General features: G+C 42.9%; 1 protein-coding gene across 6 annotated transcripts in view; it reads left to right on the top strand.

Annotated features, from left to right (window-relative positions):
• The window catches only part of NFATC2 (nuclear factor of activated T cells 2), a 137,200-nt gene that overhangs the window by 69,333 nt on the left and 49,513 nt on the right, over window positions 1–18,354 (top strand). For all 6 annotated transcript variants that reach the window (XM_060277311.1, XM_060277313.1, XM_035121779.2 and 3 more), the window contains exons 7-9: window positions 13,410–13,465; window positions 14,575–14,701; window positions 16,696–17,379. In XM_060277311.1, coding sequence (XP_060133294.1) covers window positions 13,410–13,465; window positions 14,575–14,701; window positions 16,696–17,379 — 867 coding nt within the window. The remainder of the gene's footprint in view (window positions 1–13,409; window positions 13,466–14,574; window positions 14,702–16,695; window positions 17,380–18,354) is intronic.

Raw genomic sequence — 18,354 nt, 5'->3', positions numbered from 1 at the left:
TCTAATGAATTCAATCTTCATTACACACCACATTGCTGTTCAGAGTCCATGCAGTGCCCCTAGCTAAGAGCGTGAGCTTTGCAAGCCCATAGTCAGAATCTCAGCTCAGCCATATATTTACTGGGTGACCTCAGGCAGTCCATTATTATTCAATACAAATCCTCCTCCTTGTCCTCTGTAATGGGGGATAATATTGTTTGTCTGTCTGTCTGTCTTATAGGGTGCTTGTGAGGGTTATGGAGGGAATGCATGTGCAGTGGTTTGAACATGGGATGGAGAGTTTTTCCTCATCTCCTTGCCTCTCTACACCCTATGCTTGAATCTATCATTGAGGTCATTGCTTCAAGCAAAGCTTAAGGCCTGGCCAAGACTGAATTTCCAAACTCAGCCCCTGTTCCCTCATACCAGACACAGCCCCCAGCCCTGAAAAAGGAGGGAGCAACAAGCAGTGAATGCCTTTGAAGACACAGATATGTGTCCATAAGTCTTCAATATATGGAACCTCTGGCAGTTTCTCCTAGGGCCACTTCTAAATTTAATCAGAAAAGTATCATATCTAATTTCTGAGTGCCTGCTGGAGCAGAGAGGTCAGTTTGCCATATATCAATCTTCCACCTTGAAAATAACTGACCCTTGCTGTGTTGACTTGACCACACTACATATTAATGAGATCAGCAAGCAGCTTATAAAAAGACACAGTCATTCTAAGCCTGGCACAGGAAATGATGGAAGGAAGTGAACTCTGGGGGACTGGGAGTTTGCAAGTTTGAGAGCTAGCAGCAACTGAATAAAGCAATTGTTTTCAGGAGACCCGTGTGTGCACTGCACATGTAGCATGTTTATTTATGCCCATCTGCAAATGATGCATAGTGTGTTGAGTTGCATATTGCACACTTAAACGAATGTTGCAATGATTTAGCTGCTTACCCGCTCCTCCAGGTGGGTGGGTAGGAGTAACAATTGCTTCTGGGGAAGTGTAACCCTTTTGGCCGTGCCTGGATTCCTAAGTTACTGCATCAGCTCTCAAATACTGTGTGCTGTGGAGTCATTTGGCATTTTTGCTAACCAGTGACTCTTTAGTTAACTACTGTGTCTATTTATATAGAAGCCAGTTTCCATTGTTCAGTCACACTCCTGCTTGACCAAGAAAGAAAACCCAGGTTAGGCCTGTATAATAAATAGGATAGCCCTGAATGACTGGGGATAAGTATGGCTTTCACACCAACGGCACCCCCTGGTGCACTAAAATATGTGAATGCTGGCCATTCTCTTTTCTATGGAAGAGTAGAGAGCTGCATTTAAAGCGACTGCCCTCTACTTCTGTCCTCTTTCCATGCTGCATGGCCCTCAGTGTGGTGCAAGGTTCTGCTTTGAACTGAGAGAGAGAGAGAGAGAGAGAGAGAGAGAGAGAGAGAGAGAGAGAGAGAGAGAGAGAGATGAGCAGGAACAGTACCTGCCACAATGAGTGACCTGGCAAGCTGCAATGTAGTCATAGAATCATTGAATTGCAGAGTTGGAAGGAATTCAGAAAGTACAGAACTGTGGATTCTTCATTCGTCCGCTATGTATAAACAATATTCACTTCGTCCAATCCAATATAATAACACCCAACAAAGCCACTTTTCTTCTATCTTCAAACCTCAACTCCAAATATCCTTATTTCTTTTTCATGCAGGTTTCTTCTTAGGTTCTTACAACAGCTTTCCTTAACTTTTATTTTCATACCCGCCCTATTCTTTTGACTCTTTAATTTGTTTTAACTGATTTTGGCTTTGTATTTGTAAACTGTTGCGATCCGCTTTGAGGTCTCATTGTGGAGGGTGCGAAAGGGCGGCTAATTGTTTCAATAATAATAATGATTGATCATTATGCACTATCTTCATTCATCTCTGTCGACAACGTGGACCAGTGCAGGGTTTAATGAAATGCTCTGCATGTTCTGGACTAGAGGGATTAGAAGTGCTAAAACAACATTTCTGGTCCCTATATTTATGGCTGTCCTGGATCTGCTCCCAGATCTACTATATTCCAGGGCATGGCAGAACGATGGAGCTCTGGTATGTGGGGGCGAGGAGAATAATAATGCTGTGGAGGAGCATGTAGACTCCCTTTCCATGGCCAGACAAATAATCCTATCATCACCGTGGATAGATATGCAATGCCGTGACACTAGGCAGCGTGAGATTTATTTATTTTTTTACCTTTTCGTTGTGGCCTCTGGTGTACTTGGCAGCAAGGAAAAGCTTTCCTGTAATGCAGCCAGCAAGTGTCAGAAGGAGAACGGGGGAATCCCAGAAAAATATTGCAAAACTTTGGGGGAGGGGGGGGGGTCATATTATGAAGACAAACAGATTTTCTTTTTTAAAAAAGAGTGGCCGTGGAAACTGTGTTGCCATAGCTGAAAGAGAATCACTGAGACAGGGTGGAATCCAGTGTTTTGGAAGGTCTCCCCGCATGACACATGGTTTTGGAATTTTGCAGCTGGTAAGCAAGCCCTCATTAACAAAGGCAGCTACTACTGGCCTAGATTCCCTGGCTTGCTTTCCACTATGGGGGCGCCTAGAAAGAAGCCTGTCTGTGATTACCCAGCTTTGCAACGTGTTTGTTTAAAGGCAATGATTGCTTTTTAATTCATTTGTCTTGGAACGGACAAAAGGCAGAGGCAGGGAGAGGGACCATCTTCTATCACCTGTTGAAAGCTAATTGATCACATTAGAAAACCTGGCACAAGGATTGGAATTCCCTATTCTCCCACTTAGTCATCCCATCCTGGCGTGACTCATTTTATTACATGGAGGTTCCCAGTGGTTTTATTTTGAGTGGAGCTTTTGTTTCGCGAAGTGTTGGTGCATTTTATTCTTTAGATTTTTGCTAAGTATATTTCCATGAATTGGCAAAAAGACATTAGTCAAAAGTAATGCTGGAACTGCATTGGCCCCTGCTGTTTCACTGCTCAGCTACTGTTGTTATGTTTCGTGGTGGCTTTAGCTGAATTTTTCAAACAACCAGCCGAAGGAGGAAGCGCCTCTAAACTTGTTCTCTTGGTACAAAATGTCAGCTTTGGGGCTGGGCTACAACTTGGATGACTAACGCCCCTGGCCCTTTCCCAACCAGATCTTGACATACATCTTTGGCCTCCGTGAATCATCTTTGACTTCTCTCTCGGTGAAATTAAAGCGCTGGCGCCAGCTCAACATCAGACCAGCTTAATTGGCTATAATGGGCCGGTCTCTTGACCCACATGAATCAAACAAGCCCACCTCAGGACCCAGTCCTTCTGAAGAAATAAAACAGTCTGTTGGCTCACCAACATCAAATTCTTTTAAGCTGCGGTAGCTTCTCTAAAGTTACAGAGTTACTTCTTGTAGGGCAAGGAAGAAGGGGAACATAAGAACTGCTATGCCGGATCAAATCAAAATTCTGTGCAGTCCGGAACTCATGCCTTCCACAGCCAACACTCTTGGAAGTGTGAGAACCAGAGCATGATGGATATGAACAGCTCTGTTCATACATCATGGACAGCTAATTGCACCTAACTGGTGACTCTGGGTAGAGATTCATATCTCAATATGAACTGAAAGGTGCATCCACTTTCTCGGTAGTGGCGCCTGCCCTGTGGAACGCCCTCCCATCAGATGTCAAGGAAATAAACAACTGTCTTTTTGATTGCATCATCATCATCATTCTGTTGCGAGCCGCCCAGAACGGCTGGGGAAACCCAGCCAGATAGACGGGGTTGTTGTTGTTTAATCGTTTAGTGGTTTCCGACTCTTCGTGACCCCATGGACCATAGCACTCCAGGCACTCCAGGCGGGGTATAAATATTATTATTATTATTATTATTATTATTATTATTATTATTATTATTTCCAGCTAGTTCAGTGGGGCCTAGATAAGGCTTGCAATGAAGGTGCACGTCAGAATCAACTATGCACCCAAGGGACTGATTTTGTATAAGGCTCATAAGAAAGTTGCCTTGTGCTGAGTCAGACCATTAGGTCAGACCAAATTCTGTAATTCCTGCTGATGTGACTCAGAGGAATTTCATCAGCTGCAGTTGACATTTCTCCCTCAAAGATGACCGAAGTCTTGCTCACACTTTGTGGTACCATGCTGTTGCCCTGATCCTAAACCCCCATATAGTTTCACAGGTATTTGTGTGTGTGGAACTGCGTGCCCAAAATTACCCAGGCTTCACTGTAGGAAGGTAGAAATGCCTTCAAGTTGTGGAGCAAAAGTACTGATGCATTTGGAGAGTAGCTAAGGTATGTTTCTAGGTGAGTTAAGGCCAGCTCTGAAGTTTGGTGGCAAAACAGCTGGCCTGCCATTCCCCATCTCTACTACCGCTCTGGAGTGGGATTTGCTTGCAAAATACTTCATAGTCTGTTACTGTTACCTTTGCAGCAGCTATGTTCACCATTACTCCCATTTCATAGATGAGGAACTGAGGCCAAGAAGATGGGCTGCAAGCCAGTTTAATTAAGCACCAGTTGGGAGCCTTGCCAGTGGCTTCTGTGAGAGGTGGATTGTACCCGTAGCGATTTTTGGTCCAGGGCCATAGAGGAAGACTCTGGGAGAGGTGGGACTTGGACCCAGATTGGTCTCCCTCATTGAGGCTCCGATTTGTATTGTTTGGAGCAGATGTGCTATTGGAAGCTGCAAGCAGACGGCTCCTCCACAATGCGTTCTGTAAACGTTACTTACTTTGGACATTTCATTTGACAGCCTGTCAAGTCTCTGCTGTGAAAACCTCAGAGTAAGCTTGCGAGAAATGCAACGAGAATTTCCCAAACCTCTCAGTCCATCTCTCGTGCCAGCTCAGCTAAGCTGCGGCAGAACCTACGTTTTTACTGCCATTTCACAAACCCGTAGTAATGAGTAAGGGACCGTGAGCAATGTGTAGAGGCTTGGCGACCCTTTAATTGGCTAATTAAACCAAACAACTCTGAGGGTACTGTAGCAGATCAAGCAGGATTTACCTAATGCAGACTGACATCTTGACTTCCCCCAGAGTTTGGCACAAAACTTGTGGTCCGATCACAGCTCGGGATAGACGGGATAGAATTACACTTTTTCTTAAAAACTCCTTTCTTTCTGTAGAGAGTTGCTGACACCATCAGATCTGGTGCTGGAGCTTAATTTCATATTAAGTCTCCCAGTGCCAAAATATGTTGTTATACTGTGGTATGGAGTTAGAAGTGTTGCCCAACAAAGGGTGGCTTGATGTGTACCTATCGTGCCACAGTCTGGTTTTTTTTGGGTAGGTATAATGGTTCTCACTACACTTACAAGTGTGCCTTGTGTGTTCCAAGTATATATTCCAGTAATACACATCTGAAAGACAGACATGAGCACCATGCCTACCAAAACCCAGGGGCTTTTAGGGCATATCCATATCACAAACCTACAATGGATTGGCTCTCAGAGTGGCTTGCAATTAAAATCCACACAAAGGACACAACCAAAAACCGAACCATTTCTACATAAGTCATAAGATCCAAAATAAAGATACAGTACAAAAAAATCAACAATGGTAACCCTCTAAACCAGGCACCCCCAAACTTCGGCCCTCCAGATGTTTTGGACTACAATTCCCATCATCCCTGACCACTGGTCCTGTTAGCTAGGGATCATGGGAGTTGTAGGCCAAAACATCTGGAGGGCCGCAGTTTGGGGATGCCTGCTCTAAACAATACCCCAGCCCAAGAGGTCTGTACAGCAGCCTCAGCTTTTGTAGTTGGAGTCAGTCAGGGTCCTGCCAGGTGGGAAAAGGCCTGCAAGGCAGGGAGCACTTCTACTAGGACTTACAGCTAATATGAATATATCATTGTGATATTGGCTGTCATATTGTGGTGCTGATTTTCCTGTTAGCTAATTTGGGTTTCCTTTTGGGAAAGAAAAGCAGGTTATACATGGAATGAAAGGTCCCAGCCCACAGAAGCATCCCATCTGCTTATTTTATAGCAGTCTGATGTCATTTGTTTATTTCAACTTTTTGTACCCAATTTCCCCCCAGTCCCTTGGAGTAGCTCACATTACCACTTAAATTTACAACAGTTACAACATCCCATTTTCTACATGAAGTAGAACCAAGCAAACTAATTAGTCAGCCATATACCTTGATACAAAAATCCGAACAGCAGCAAAATAAGAACCAAAGAACAGGCATTTCTAGACAAACCTCTTTGGAGGAAAGGACACAAGGAATTGCCTTATACCAAGTCAGGCCACTGATCTGTCCAGCTCAGTACTGTTTGTACTGGCAATAGTTCCCTGGGGTTTCAGAGGTGGAATCTTTCTGGAAATTCTTGGGATTGAACCCAGTGCCCTCTGCATGCAAAGCACATGCTCCACCACTGAGCTATAGCCCTTCCCCAAAGGGGAACTACAGAAAGGGGTTCTTCTCCTGCATATTAACAATTGGTGTTCTCATAGCTACGCCCCATCCCCAAGAATCCTAGCAATTGCATTGTGATGAGGGTGCTGATAATTCTGTTAGAGGTTACTTGCCTCCGTCCTTACAGAGTTACAGTTCCCTCGGAAGAAGGAACGACTCTTGAACCAATTTGTCTATTATGTGCAAGTCAGCCTTAGGTTTTGTAACAGATAAATCCTAGCAACTTTGTCGATGATGCATTACATTAGCAAAAATTGCTTTGCAAGAATATGTACTTGTGTACAAAAATGAGTGTACAGTGGTACCTCTACTTACGAATAACTCTACATACGAACGGAGCTCCGTCTGCCATCTTGGATGCAGTTTAGATAGGATTTTTTCTACTTACGACGTACGAATTTTTTCTCCCAATGCATTCCTATGGGATTAGACTTACAATTTTTTTTCCACTTACGAATGTGCGTTTGGAACGCATTTAATTCGTAAGTAGAGGTACCACTGTATTAGGAGAAATTGAGACCCAAATGCTGATGAATTTTCACGAGGACTTTCTTTAAAAACAATTCCACAAACTGATTGGGAAGTGTGGAGACCTGCCTTGGAGTGGGTCTAGATCAGTGTTTCCCATACTTGGGTCTCCAGCTGTTTTTGAACTACTATTCCCATCATCCGTGACCACTGGTCCTGCTAGCTAGGGATGATGGGAGTTGTAGTCCCCAGCTGGAGACCCATGTTTTGGAAACACTGATCTAAGTAAACCATGTCGTCCAAGAATGCCTACAGCTATCTCACAGTGACCCTCTCTACCACCTTCCTTAGGAAGGGGATGCCTGCGATCGGTCAGTACTTAGTCCAAACAAAATGGCCCAGGGCCAGTTTCTTTAGGAGTGGCCATATCACCGCCTCTTTCAAGGGGGCAGCAGCCACCTACTTATGCAGTGAAGCATTGCCCATGCTCTAGTATAGGGCCAACCAGTCAGACCCCCTCTGTTGATAAGCCAAGAGTGACAGGCATCAAGAAAGCACGTGGTTGGGAGTATAGCCACAAACCCTTTGTCCACATCATCAGGCTGCAGAAACTGATTTCACAGCACAATCACAGATTGTGGCACTGGGTACTTTGGTTATAGCTGCAAAAATTACAAGTCAAGCTGACAGTTTTACAGAAAAGTAAACAGAAGAAACCAAGCTGGGGAATGTAGGAAAGTCCTGAGCAGTGACACCCAAAGGATAACTCTTTAGGCCCCTTGCACATAGATTGCAAATGTGGATAAGTTTGTAGTAGGGTTCAAAGCCTCATCCCATTGCCCAGAGAAACTTTGTGTTCAGCAAATTTGTATCCCACCTTAAACAGAGGTTGCTAAGTGGCTCACATGACAATATAATAATCTGAATAATATGAAACAGGCAGCTGGCTATTAGCAATGCCAGAATTTTAAACCACTGCATAAAACTGATTTTTTTAAAAATCACCCCATTTCCTTCCAAGCAGCAGTTTAGTAGTAGCCAGAAGAAAAAAATGTAACACCACATTTTAGCAACAACAAAAACAGAATTTGCTTCTTAAATGCATAGGTCCCAATTCATAAAATCCTTTAAATGTCAAAAGGTTAAATGGGGCCTGGAAGTTAATTGAATAAATAACACAAGACACTTTTTTAAAAAAATAGTAATAAACAATATCAGAAATATTAAGCACTAAATTCACACCTATTTCACTTTTCCCTGCCTAGCTGATGCTGCTTCACAACAAACAACAGGTGAAAGGGTGGCCATTTCTCTCCCTCCCCCAGCAAAACAACACCGATTTCTTAAATTTATTCTAGCCTTGTCTATTTTGCCATAAACTCACAGCAGTGCTAATAATCAGAGATGTTAAGGGAAAAGCAAATATTGACTATCTAAAATTAGGACTTGTACACTCAAGATTATAAAAGCAAAGCAGCAAGCCAGATGGAACATTGTATTTAAGCAGAAAGGTCAGTACAGTTGCTGTGAGGTGTTGACTTTTTATATGAGGGTACCATATTTGAAGAAGCAGATTTGTCCCAGGCAACAAATTTGCTAGGGAAACATTTGCCGGCTGTGCCCATTGATGCATCCGTGTAGAATTATCTGCCATTATCATTAGAAGCTTGTACCATAAATCAATGAAAATATCATCAATTAAGGGGTGTATGTGTCATTCCATAAACCAATGAAAACCTCATCCATTGTGTGTGTGGGGGGGTGTCATTTCACCTATCTTGATCATACACCTCCTGTGGACTTTGGGGTTAATCTAACCGTCATCTGGTTATGCTCAACATTTTTGATTCACAAGGTTTTATTAGTGCCATCCCAGGGGCTTGGTCACTAAATGAAATCAAATGTTTCTGTGGCTTTAAAGTGATTCACTGGTCTCTTGAGTACTGAATCTGATTTTGCAGGCGGTGCTGTTAAATCTGTGCTTGTGACTATGTTTGTAAGGCTGAGTGTTCAAATTCTGCAGACTAAAGTTGCAACGAGGTGGTAAATTTATTTGCAAGGTTTAAAACACACAGAGGGAGTAGTATTTAAAAACGGAATATTCTGCCTGTAGCCTAAAGTGGTTCCATCCAGTCTCATTTCAGGATTATATCACTTTATTCTATGGCATGTGTCATTCAGGACAACTCCTTCCCAGAATAGTTAGGGGGACCCACTTCTCCCTCTTCCTTCCAACTTCCCCTCAAAGCCAACCTTTTCTGTAAAGCATGTGGGACAATCACTTCTTAGTCCCCATCTTCAATTAAAATGCAGCAGCATTTGGTTGCAGTTCCTTTTTTTTTTTTTACCCTTGCTTCTCTCTTCTCTCCTCACCTTGGCTAACTTGGACACTGTTGAAATGTAGAATGCAAGCTCCTTGGGGCAGAGACCTGTCCTTCACACACCCACACCCATACTCGTTCATGTTTACTACGTGAAACCTGGTCCATGGATGCATTATAAAACAATAGTAATTGTCCCATGCAGAAGGAGAATAAATTATGCAAAGCGAACGTTGCAGAATTTTCAGCATATGGGTTGCAGAATTCAGCTACTGGTAATGTTGGCACAGAGTTATGCTATCGTCGCCATCACCATCCTGGGTTTAAATGTCTGCCCGATGTTTAGTCTGTTGTGTTGCTGTCTAGGTCACCTTGACTTAGCTGAATGTGTGCGGCAACACTGTAATTAACCTGTTTCAAAAGCTAACTGTTCACTTGGGGTGAGCAGCTGCTGTGCTTGCCCTGGGTGGTTTGGTAGCGAAGCAGCAAAACATTATTAAAATTTGGAAACCTTACATATTAGCTGACTTTCGGAAACAATGGAGTACTTTGTGCCTGTGGGGAACCCCCTGTTAGTAAGGGCCAGGGTGTAAACTGCAATCACAACAGGGGTAGTCCCAGAAGTCCTTCTGACTCAGACACATCTGAGTCATCACTCCTCTTCTGCCTCCCCCTTCCCTCCCTTCTCCACCAATCCCAAGGGGCAATGATTATACTCAACAATATACTTTCAACAATACTGAAATGACTTGCATGTACCTTCTTTTGAATTGGTCGTTCTGGCTCATAAAACTAGACCCCTTTTCCTTACCACTCTCTAGAAAACACCCATGCTTATTTCATCCAGAGTCAAGTCTGAAACCTTTTGCCGGATTGACTCAGAGATGATCCCCCCAGTACCATAAATACCTTTGTGACACCTGTCAGGTGCTGCTTGCCTCCTAAGTTATCCCGCAGGGACTGGAGAAATTGCAGGTACTTGACGTCATCCCACAGAGCAATAATTAGAGGAACAGAAGTATCAGCTAATGAGTCAATTCTGTCAAAGCCATTCCCACCCCCCAAAGTGGTGCAATGCAATTCTGTCTCCCTGTGGTTCCCTTGCCTCTCCCTTCTCCAGAGCAAACCCTATTTTCACTCACTCCAGAGCAAACTCACTATTTTCTTTCTCCAGATTCTTAGAAACAGCAGAGGTGGTAGCAAATTTGTATCAGGGCTGCACCACTTCAGACTGCAGGCGAATGTCTGCATGGATGCTCCTGCACACAAATAATTATTTGCACATTCTTTGGTGCTCACTCGTAGCCGAATAAGATTGTCTTCCACAAACACGGTTTTAACAATGAGTCTGTAAGTGACTGTGGAGGAATCATTGCTTCAACACAGGTGATCTTTGCTTCTTCCAGTACACTGATATTAGTTCGCCTGTCTTCCCAAGCGATGTGTAAAAAATTTTGGAGACACCGTTGATGGAATCTTTTGAGGAGTTGGAGATGGTGTTTATAAGTGGTCCATGTTTCACAAGCATATAGTAAGGTTGTTAGTACAATAGCTTTGTGAACAAGCATTTTGGTTTCCCTGTGTAATGTCCCAGTCCTCAAACACTTTGCACTTCAATCGGGAGAAAGCCGCACTCGCAGAGCTCAGGCCATGCTGGATCAATTTTGGCCCTTGTGGAAAGATAACTGCCTAGGTAGGAGAAGTGGTCAACATTTTCCAACATTACACCATTGAGTTGGATTTGTGGCGCTGCAGAGGAGTTATTTTGTACTTGTAGGTGCAGCATTTTGGATGTTGAGTGATAGGCAAAGCTTTTCGTAAGCTTCTGCAAAGATATTTAGGATGGTTTGGAGGACGGAATTATGGTAACCTTTCTCTTTGCTTTCAGCCTGCTCAGATTGAAGAGCTTTCCATCTGTTCGATATATGATTTCTACTCCGGTGGGGTGTTTCCCTTTGACAAAGTGTAGGATCATTTGCACATAGAAAATTAGCGTAAACAGGGAGGCGGCCAGGTGGCCAGGCTGAACCTTTCCTCCCAGGTGCGTTCTTTTTTAAAAAAAAAATATAGGGAATTTTGTCTCGTATGGCCAGGCAATGTCCCATCTGCAGCCTGAAGCGGTACAGTGCAGAAACAAATTAATTGTTTCTGGCACAGCCTGGTTTGAAGCAAGTTTCTAATCTGGGAATAGAAATCTGTTTCTGAGAACTAGCTCCTCGTTGTCGCGGTTGAGAATTAAGCGTGCATAACTATGGATGCTTATAGATCCACCTCTGCCAGATTCCATCTCAGATACCGAAGTTCCGCTTCACCAGATAAAGATAAATTTACTAGTGCTGTGATGCAAGCACTGACCTCATCAGAGGCGAGGCAGGAGCAGGAGGCGCTCTGGTTGTACTGGAGCTTCTGTGATGGGGTCCTCCATGCCAGAGGACATCAATGTGACATCCTCAGGCCGGAGGGGCACTGGTGCCCCACAGGCTCTTCTGACGGAGTTGGCCCTTCATGCACTTCATGGAACAGCAGCAGAGGTGGAAAGGACTAGCCCCACATATCATGTGCTGCAGTCCTGGCAAATACCAGCCTGTCCCTGTGGTAGCTATTCATAGTTTGTTTTAAAAAAAAACAACCGTGGCACATCAGGGTTTAGCATCCCATCTCGTTTGGCCCTTAGTCACTTGTATAAACATATAATTTCCAGAATTTGAGAATCAGCACAGCCTGACAGAAAATGCTAGACTTCGACCTAGAAGTTGCCAGCTGAAATCATTGTTTAGCCATAGACTTATCCTAAATCCACCACTGTGCAGTTTAATTGGGCTGTTTAATACCAATTTGTCCATTTGCTTTAGCTTGAAATGTAAATTATTTCCAACAGCACACAGTCTTACAGTTCACTGTAAAGCATTGTTGCATTTTAGTTTTTCCTCTGTTATTAAGCAACCTACATATGCAATCATGCATTACTTATACGTTGAATATTTTGTCTGGTTGGCCTTGCCTTGTGATCACTGGACACTGCACAATGGTAAAAACCAAAGCAAACAGAAAGCCAAGCAAACCAGGACTGGTTTTGCAGTTTTTATATTTTTGCCTTTGGACAGTAATTTGACATTTGCAAAACGGGAAATAATTGACCAGGTGGCAGCATCATTGAGAAGGAACAAAGGCTTTGAATGAGCCACACACTAAGAAGATGAAATGTTTTTTTAAAAGGCAAATGGTTTTCTTGGGAGCATTAGTAGAATTGGGTAGATAGGAGGTGATTTTCCATTCTGTTCAGCACTAAGCCAGCTCTTTGCATAAATGTACCTGGGTGCAATCTAGGGAAGTTTAAGCATGTTTTAAGTGTCAGTGAAATAGCTATGTAAGTTTTGAAGACTGCACCTAATATGCTGACGAAGTAGAGAGGAAGGAAAGAACCTGGTGTAGGGTCTTAAGAGTAGCGAGGAAAGGGCTGTGGAGGAACTAGGAAAGTTTTAGCTCAAGGAAAAGACCAGAGTGTGTGGGAACATAATAACAATTCGAATATTTGTAAAAAAAGGCCGCTCAAAGCAGGATGTTGCTTGTGGGTTTTCTTTCTTTCTGTCTTTGACACTCTGCTGAGAGTGGACCAAGATATGAATAGCTGAAAAACTGGTGGGAAAGTCTGTGACTTGGGTAGCAGATCCTCCAGGAAACACTTGCTGCTAGAAGCCTTTGAAAAAGCCAGGCAGAAACAGCGGAACTCCAGCAAGCTCATTTTTGTTGTTATTAATCTCTGCTGTTGTTATGGAAATGCTTAGGGTGGCCATTAAATGTATTTGCAATCATTTATATATGAAATCTTTGCTACCACTCCCAAGTAGCCAAAGGTTTATAGTTTCCCAGCTGACCCATAGCCTTGATCAGTGTTGGCGAGTTGGTAGGGTGGCCAACCTTATGTATGCTTGTCCATTGTATTCCGTGGGGCTTACTTTCAGGTAAATGAGCATAGGACTGCAACATGAATCTTGAAGTGCTGCAGCGTTTGAATCCTACCTCCTCCAGGAAGTTGCTAGGCAAGCCGCTATACTCTCAGGCTTAGCCTTCCACCTGTAATATAGGGAGATCTCGTTTTACAAAGTTGTTGTAAGAATGACAGCAAGAGAATGCATACAACGTACTTTGGACACGTTATGGTGCTGTAGTGGTGATGAAGAGCATGACCCTCTTTTTCATGCTTGACTTAATATTTCTTTCAGATGGGCAACAGATTTGGGAGATGGAAGCCACCGTGGACAAAGATAAGAGCCAACCTGTAAGTAGTGGGCACTCAGCACATTCTCCCACTTCTCTTTCATTCCGTAGCAGCAGAAATGCCTCTGAACACACAAAGGCTGCAATCCAGTTTGGAACTGGGTGCATTGTTGCACACATTGGTATCAGTGGGGTAATTTTGTTTACTCATTAGAGTACTTGCACAGGTTGCCTTTTAACCAAAAGATCTGAAAGTGGTTAACAAACGCATTTTGGTAAAGCTTAGGCACTCTATTTTGGAAGGCTAAGCCTAAGCGCACATGTTATGTCCTTAGTGTGTTTCTTCATGGTTGGGTTCGCTATTAAGCATATTCACGAAGCACTGATCAGACTCGTATAGGCTGTGATCTAGCAAAACAGAGATGTGTGCAGTTTCCCACATAAATCCAGCACCTCTCCACTGTGTTATCCAAACGTTCCTGCCCAGTAACTAGTAATGGAACTTCACATTCTCCTGGGCTTCTGCAGCGCTGTCCCATGGTAATAATAATAATAATAATAATAATAATAATAATAATAATAATAATAATAATGTATTATTTATACCCCGCCCATCTGGCTGGGTTTCCCCAGCCACTCTGGGCAGCTTCCAACAGAAAAATAAAATAAAATAATCGATTAAACATTAAAAGCCTCCCTAAACAGGGTTGCTTTCAGATGTCTTCTAAAAATCTGGTAGCTGGAAGCTCTTCCATACTTCTAGGTAGCTAGAATCCCTAAGCAAGAGCTAGAGATGGGTGAGAATCTACTCAAGGGTAGGTGCAGTCTACATGAAAACGCAACTTCCCAAGGGTAGAACTTATTCGCCACCAGCATGTAAAGGAAAAAGTGCCAGGCAAAATATACAAGGCAAGTTAATAGAAACAGGGGAAATTGGATACAGTAATTTGTCAGGGCAGGATGGTTGTCTTAAGGTTAGATTATGGATACAGTAAGGAAAGAATCGTGCTTCAGATTTTCTGCAAAATCCTCTACATCGTAACTGGAAAAGCAATACTCCTAGTACACCCCATAACAAATGTATTAACAAAGGGTACTGATATAAAGAGAGTGCCTTCTAATATCATATTACTGTCTCTTCCCCACATCCATTTTTTAAATTATTTTCAGAATATGCTTTTCGTGGAGATACCAGAATATCGGAATAAGCACATTCGTTCCCCCATCAAGGTGAATTTCTACGTGATCAATGGAAAACGGAAAAAAAGCCAGCCACAACATTTTACCTATCACCCAGGTAATTATTTATGAAAAGGAGTGGAATATGGCACAATATTTGGCAAGAAACACATGAACTGTCTTTATATCTATCTATCTATCTATCCTGCTGAACCAGAATTATCAAGTATTCTAAGATGCTATCTTTTAGCCAGCATTACAATTAACACAGATCAAACTATTTCTGAATCAATGAATTCTAAATACAGCATCCAAGGCTACAAATAAAGCTATACAATAAATCCCTCCAGCTTATTTCTTCACACCTACGTGGTTCTAAACTTACACATTTTAATACAGAGAGCAGTTTTCATGGCCAGCACCAATTTATTTAAAAACATGCATATCATTTTATTTTATTATTTCAAAAGTTTGTATACAGCTTAATCATGGTTATCTTTAAGTAGTGTACAGGAGACCCGATTTTAGAAGAAGAGATTCAGAATTAAATATATTTCATTGAATGCTGCCCTATATCTTGCACAAGGGAAATTTTCCTCTTCTTCTCCCCCTGCACATGCCCCCAAATCTGTCCCCATACCTGCTCTGGAGGGTTGGGGGAACCTCAGAACAGATTTATGGGGCATGTGGGGGGGGCGGAGAAAAGAGGGAAAACATTCTGTTGCCGAAGGAGAATTTTTCAGAATTCCACTTTTTCTAGGCTCGGTATATAGATGGCCACGCTGCGGAAGTGGAATATAACTAATTCTCCGATTTTACAGCTAGGGAACTGTTACTAAAATGGTTTCTTGTCCAAGACCACAGGCTACACTGTGGGGCTCAGGTCAGTGCAGTATTTGGAATGAACTAGTGTGATTTAATGAAGTTCACCAGATTAGTTCAGAAGTCTCTGAAGTACACCATAAAGTAGTTCCTACAATTGTCAGGGGAACTTAACATGAATTAAGCCCATTCTGCGGTAGAACGTTGAGCAATTTCTAGTTCAGGTTCATTCTCCTACAAATGTTTTTGAGTCTTTGTCTCTTTGTGGCTTTAAGCTTCAAAATCGTAATTGTTGGGAGGAATAAATTAAGCAATTCACATTCCACAGTTTTGATGTAAACATTAGGAAGAACTTCCTGACAGTAAGAGCTGTTCGGCAGTGGAATATGCTACCAAGGAGTGTGGTGGAGTCTTCTTCTTTGGAGGTCTTTAAGCAGAGGCTTGACAGGCATATGTCAAGAATGCTTTGATGGTGTTTTCTGCTTGGCAGGGGGTTGGACTGGATGGCCCTTGTGGTCTCTTCCAACTCTATGATTCTTGTTGTTGTTTAGTCGTTTAGTCGTGTCCGACTCTTCGTGACCCCATGGACCATAGCACGCCAGGCACTCCTGTCTTGCACTGCCTCCCGCAGTTTGGTCAAACTCATGTTCGTAGCTTCGAGAACACTGTCCAACCATCTTGTCCTCTGTCGTCCCCTTCTCCTAGTGCCCTCAATCTTTCCCAACATGATTCTATGATTCTTAAATATATTGTGTACTTCTGCACAGCAACTTGTAACATTCTAAATACTGGATATTTTCTGCCAAGGATCCTTTGGTGAACTTGAATTGAACTGTGAACTGTATAAAGAGACAGATGTGAACTGGAAATGTTGGGTGCTGGGATAGCTCAGTCAGTAGAGCATGAGAATCTTAATCTGAGGGTTGTGGGTTTGAGCCCCACGTTGGGCAAAAGATTCCTGCATTGCAGGGGGTTGGTCCTAGAGGACCCTTGTTGATCCCTTCTAATGCTACAATTCTATTATTCTATGAACCTGCGAGTCCATGAAATAGATATACACTTCCTTTTTAAAATGAACTTTCCAAGCTGTGGGTCTGTGATGGCCCATTCACACATTCAAGCCATCGCTTGGTGTTGCAGCAGACAAGTGCTAACACGAACATGTGAACCAGAGCTAAGACTGGGAGAAAATGTGCAGTGTGTTGGTTGTCAGTGCTCATTCTTCTCTCTCTTCTTAACCATTTCCTAGATGTTTGTTTAGAGCTGTGTCCTTTGTGCCCTTTGTTCCAGTGCCTTCCATAAAAACAGAGCCCATTGATGACTATGATCCAGCTTTAATCTGCAACACAGTACACAGTGGTCTAGGAACAGTAACACAGCCTTATTATTCCCACCATACAATGGTCTCTGAGTCTCCTTCCTGTCTTGTGGCCACGATGGCTTCTTGCCAGCAGTTGCGTTCCAGCCTGTCTTCTCCTGAATCTCGATATCCTCAACAAACCCCAGGGGCTGTAATATACCAAAGAAGCAAGAGTCTCAGTCCTAGCCACCTGGGCTACCAGCAATCCAGCTTGATGGCTGCACAAGTTTCCATCCCTGATGTGCACAGGTCTGTGCTGGTGCACACAGGCTCTCCCAGCCAAAGCGCAGCAGTGCTCCACCATTCTCCAGCCAATCAGCAGTCTTCCCCCGTGATTCACTGCTCTCCCACCACCAATCAGCAGTTGAGGTGCGAAAGCCATCAGGAATTCCAGCATATCATGTGTAGTGAAAATTTCACAACGAGCGGAGTGAGATCCAGCCAACCTCAGGCCAGCCAAGCACAAAGGTTAAGCCCAATTTCGTACCCTACCGTGATTCAGCAGCAGAGAACAGCCAAAAATGGACCGCCAGTAAGCGATCAGAAGGAAGCAGTGCCAACTGGAGTCACGGTTAAACAGGAACAGAATCTTGACCAAGCGTATTTGGATGATGGTAAGCACGCTAATTTAAAAACATCCTGTTTATCCAATCTGCACCCCTGTATGAAAGTGGTGTGATGACCATTTTTGTAGGGTTCAACCCTGTGGTTTGGAAAGCATGTGTGTGTGTGTGTGTGTGTGTGTGTGTGTGTGTGTTTCAATGCAAAATCTTTCATTTATTGAGTTTTAAAAGCTGGCAGTGTTCTTTAAGATCTGGAAATTTGTTTAATTCTCTCTAGAAAACATTTGCATTCGCATCAGGTGCTTTAAATTTATGAGGCCTATTTTTTGCAGTTTCACAAACAAAACTTTTGAGTTGAAATTCAGAAATGTACACTTAACACCTGAAAAAGTGCAGATGCTGCTTCTCTAAAATTATTTTGTCATGTGCTTCACCCAAAATGTTTCATATCATTCTATGAAGTTTGCAGCAGGCCTGCAGGTTTTATGTTCTGGACATTTTATAGAGGTACCTGAGTATGTAGATTACCGTAAATGTTGCTTTCTTCCTGTGAATTCAGAGGTTTCTGCTTTTGCAATTGATAAGAAAAGCTGTAGCAAGTTTTGGTTTGACTGCATCCCATCTTGTTTGCTCCATCAATAGGTCAATTAATTGTTTTAAGATGTAACACTCTTTCCTGTTGTGTAGTACACAGCTGGGATGGGGAAAATTGCTTAGAATTCCACCCCTGTTCATTTCCATTTGAGAACTCCCGGCTATTTTGCAAGACAACAACCAGGTTCTTGATTTAAAATATACTAGTGTCTGTCATTATAATGGGAGCAGCTCACTATGACGAGTCACCCAGTGTGATGGGTGGAAAACAAGGCCCTACCTTCTGCTGCACAACAGAGTTCACAACTCAGTGTTTTACTTTCTCCAATGTCAATGAATGACATTGAAAACCATTCATTTATGCAAGAGGAAGCAGTGATGTGAGGAACAACCTCATTGGACTAAACATGCCCCATATCTTGCTAACTGTTA

This window comes from Zootoca vivipara, chromosome 7 (genome assembly GCF_963506605.1).
Source record: "Zootoca vivipara chromosome 7, rZooViv1.1, whole genome shotgun sequence".
NCBI lineage: Eukaryota > Metazoa > Chordata > Lepidosauria > Squamata > Lacertidae > Zootoca > Zootoca vivipara.
Note: the sequence above shows the minus strand (reverse complement) of the source record. Positions and strands in the feature narration are given on the sequence as shown.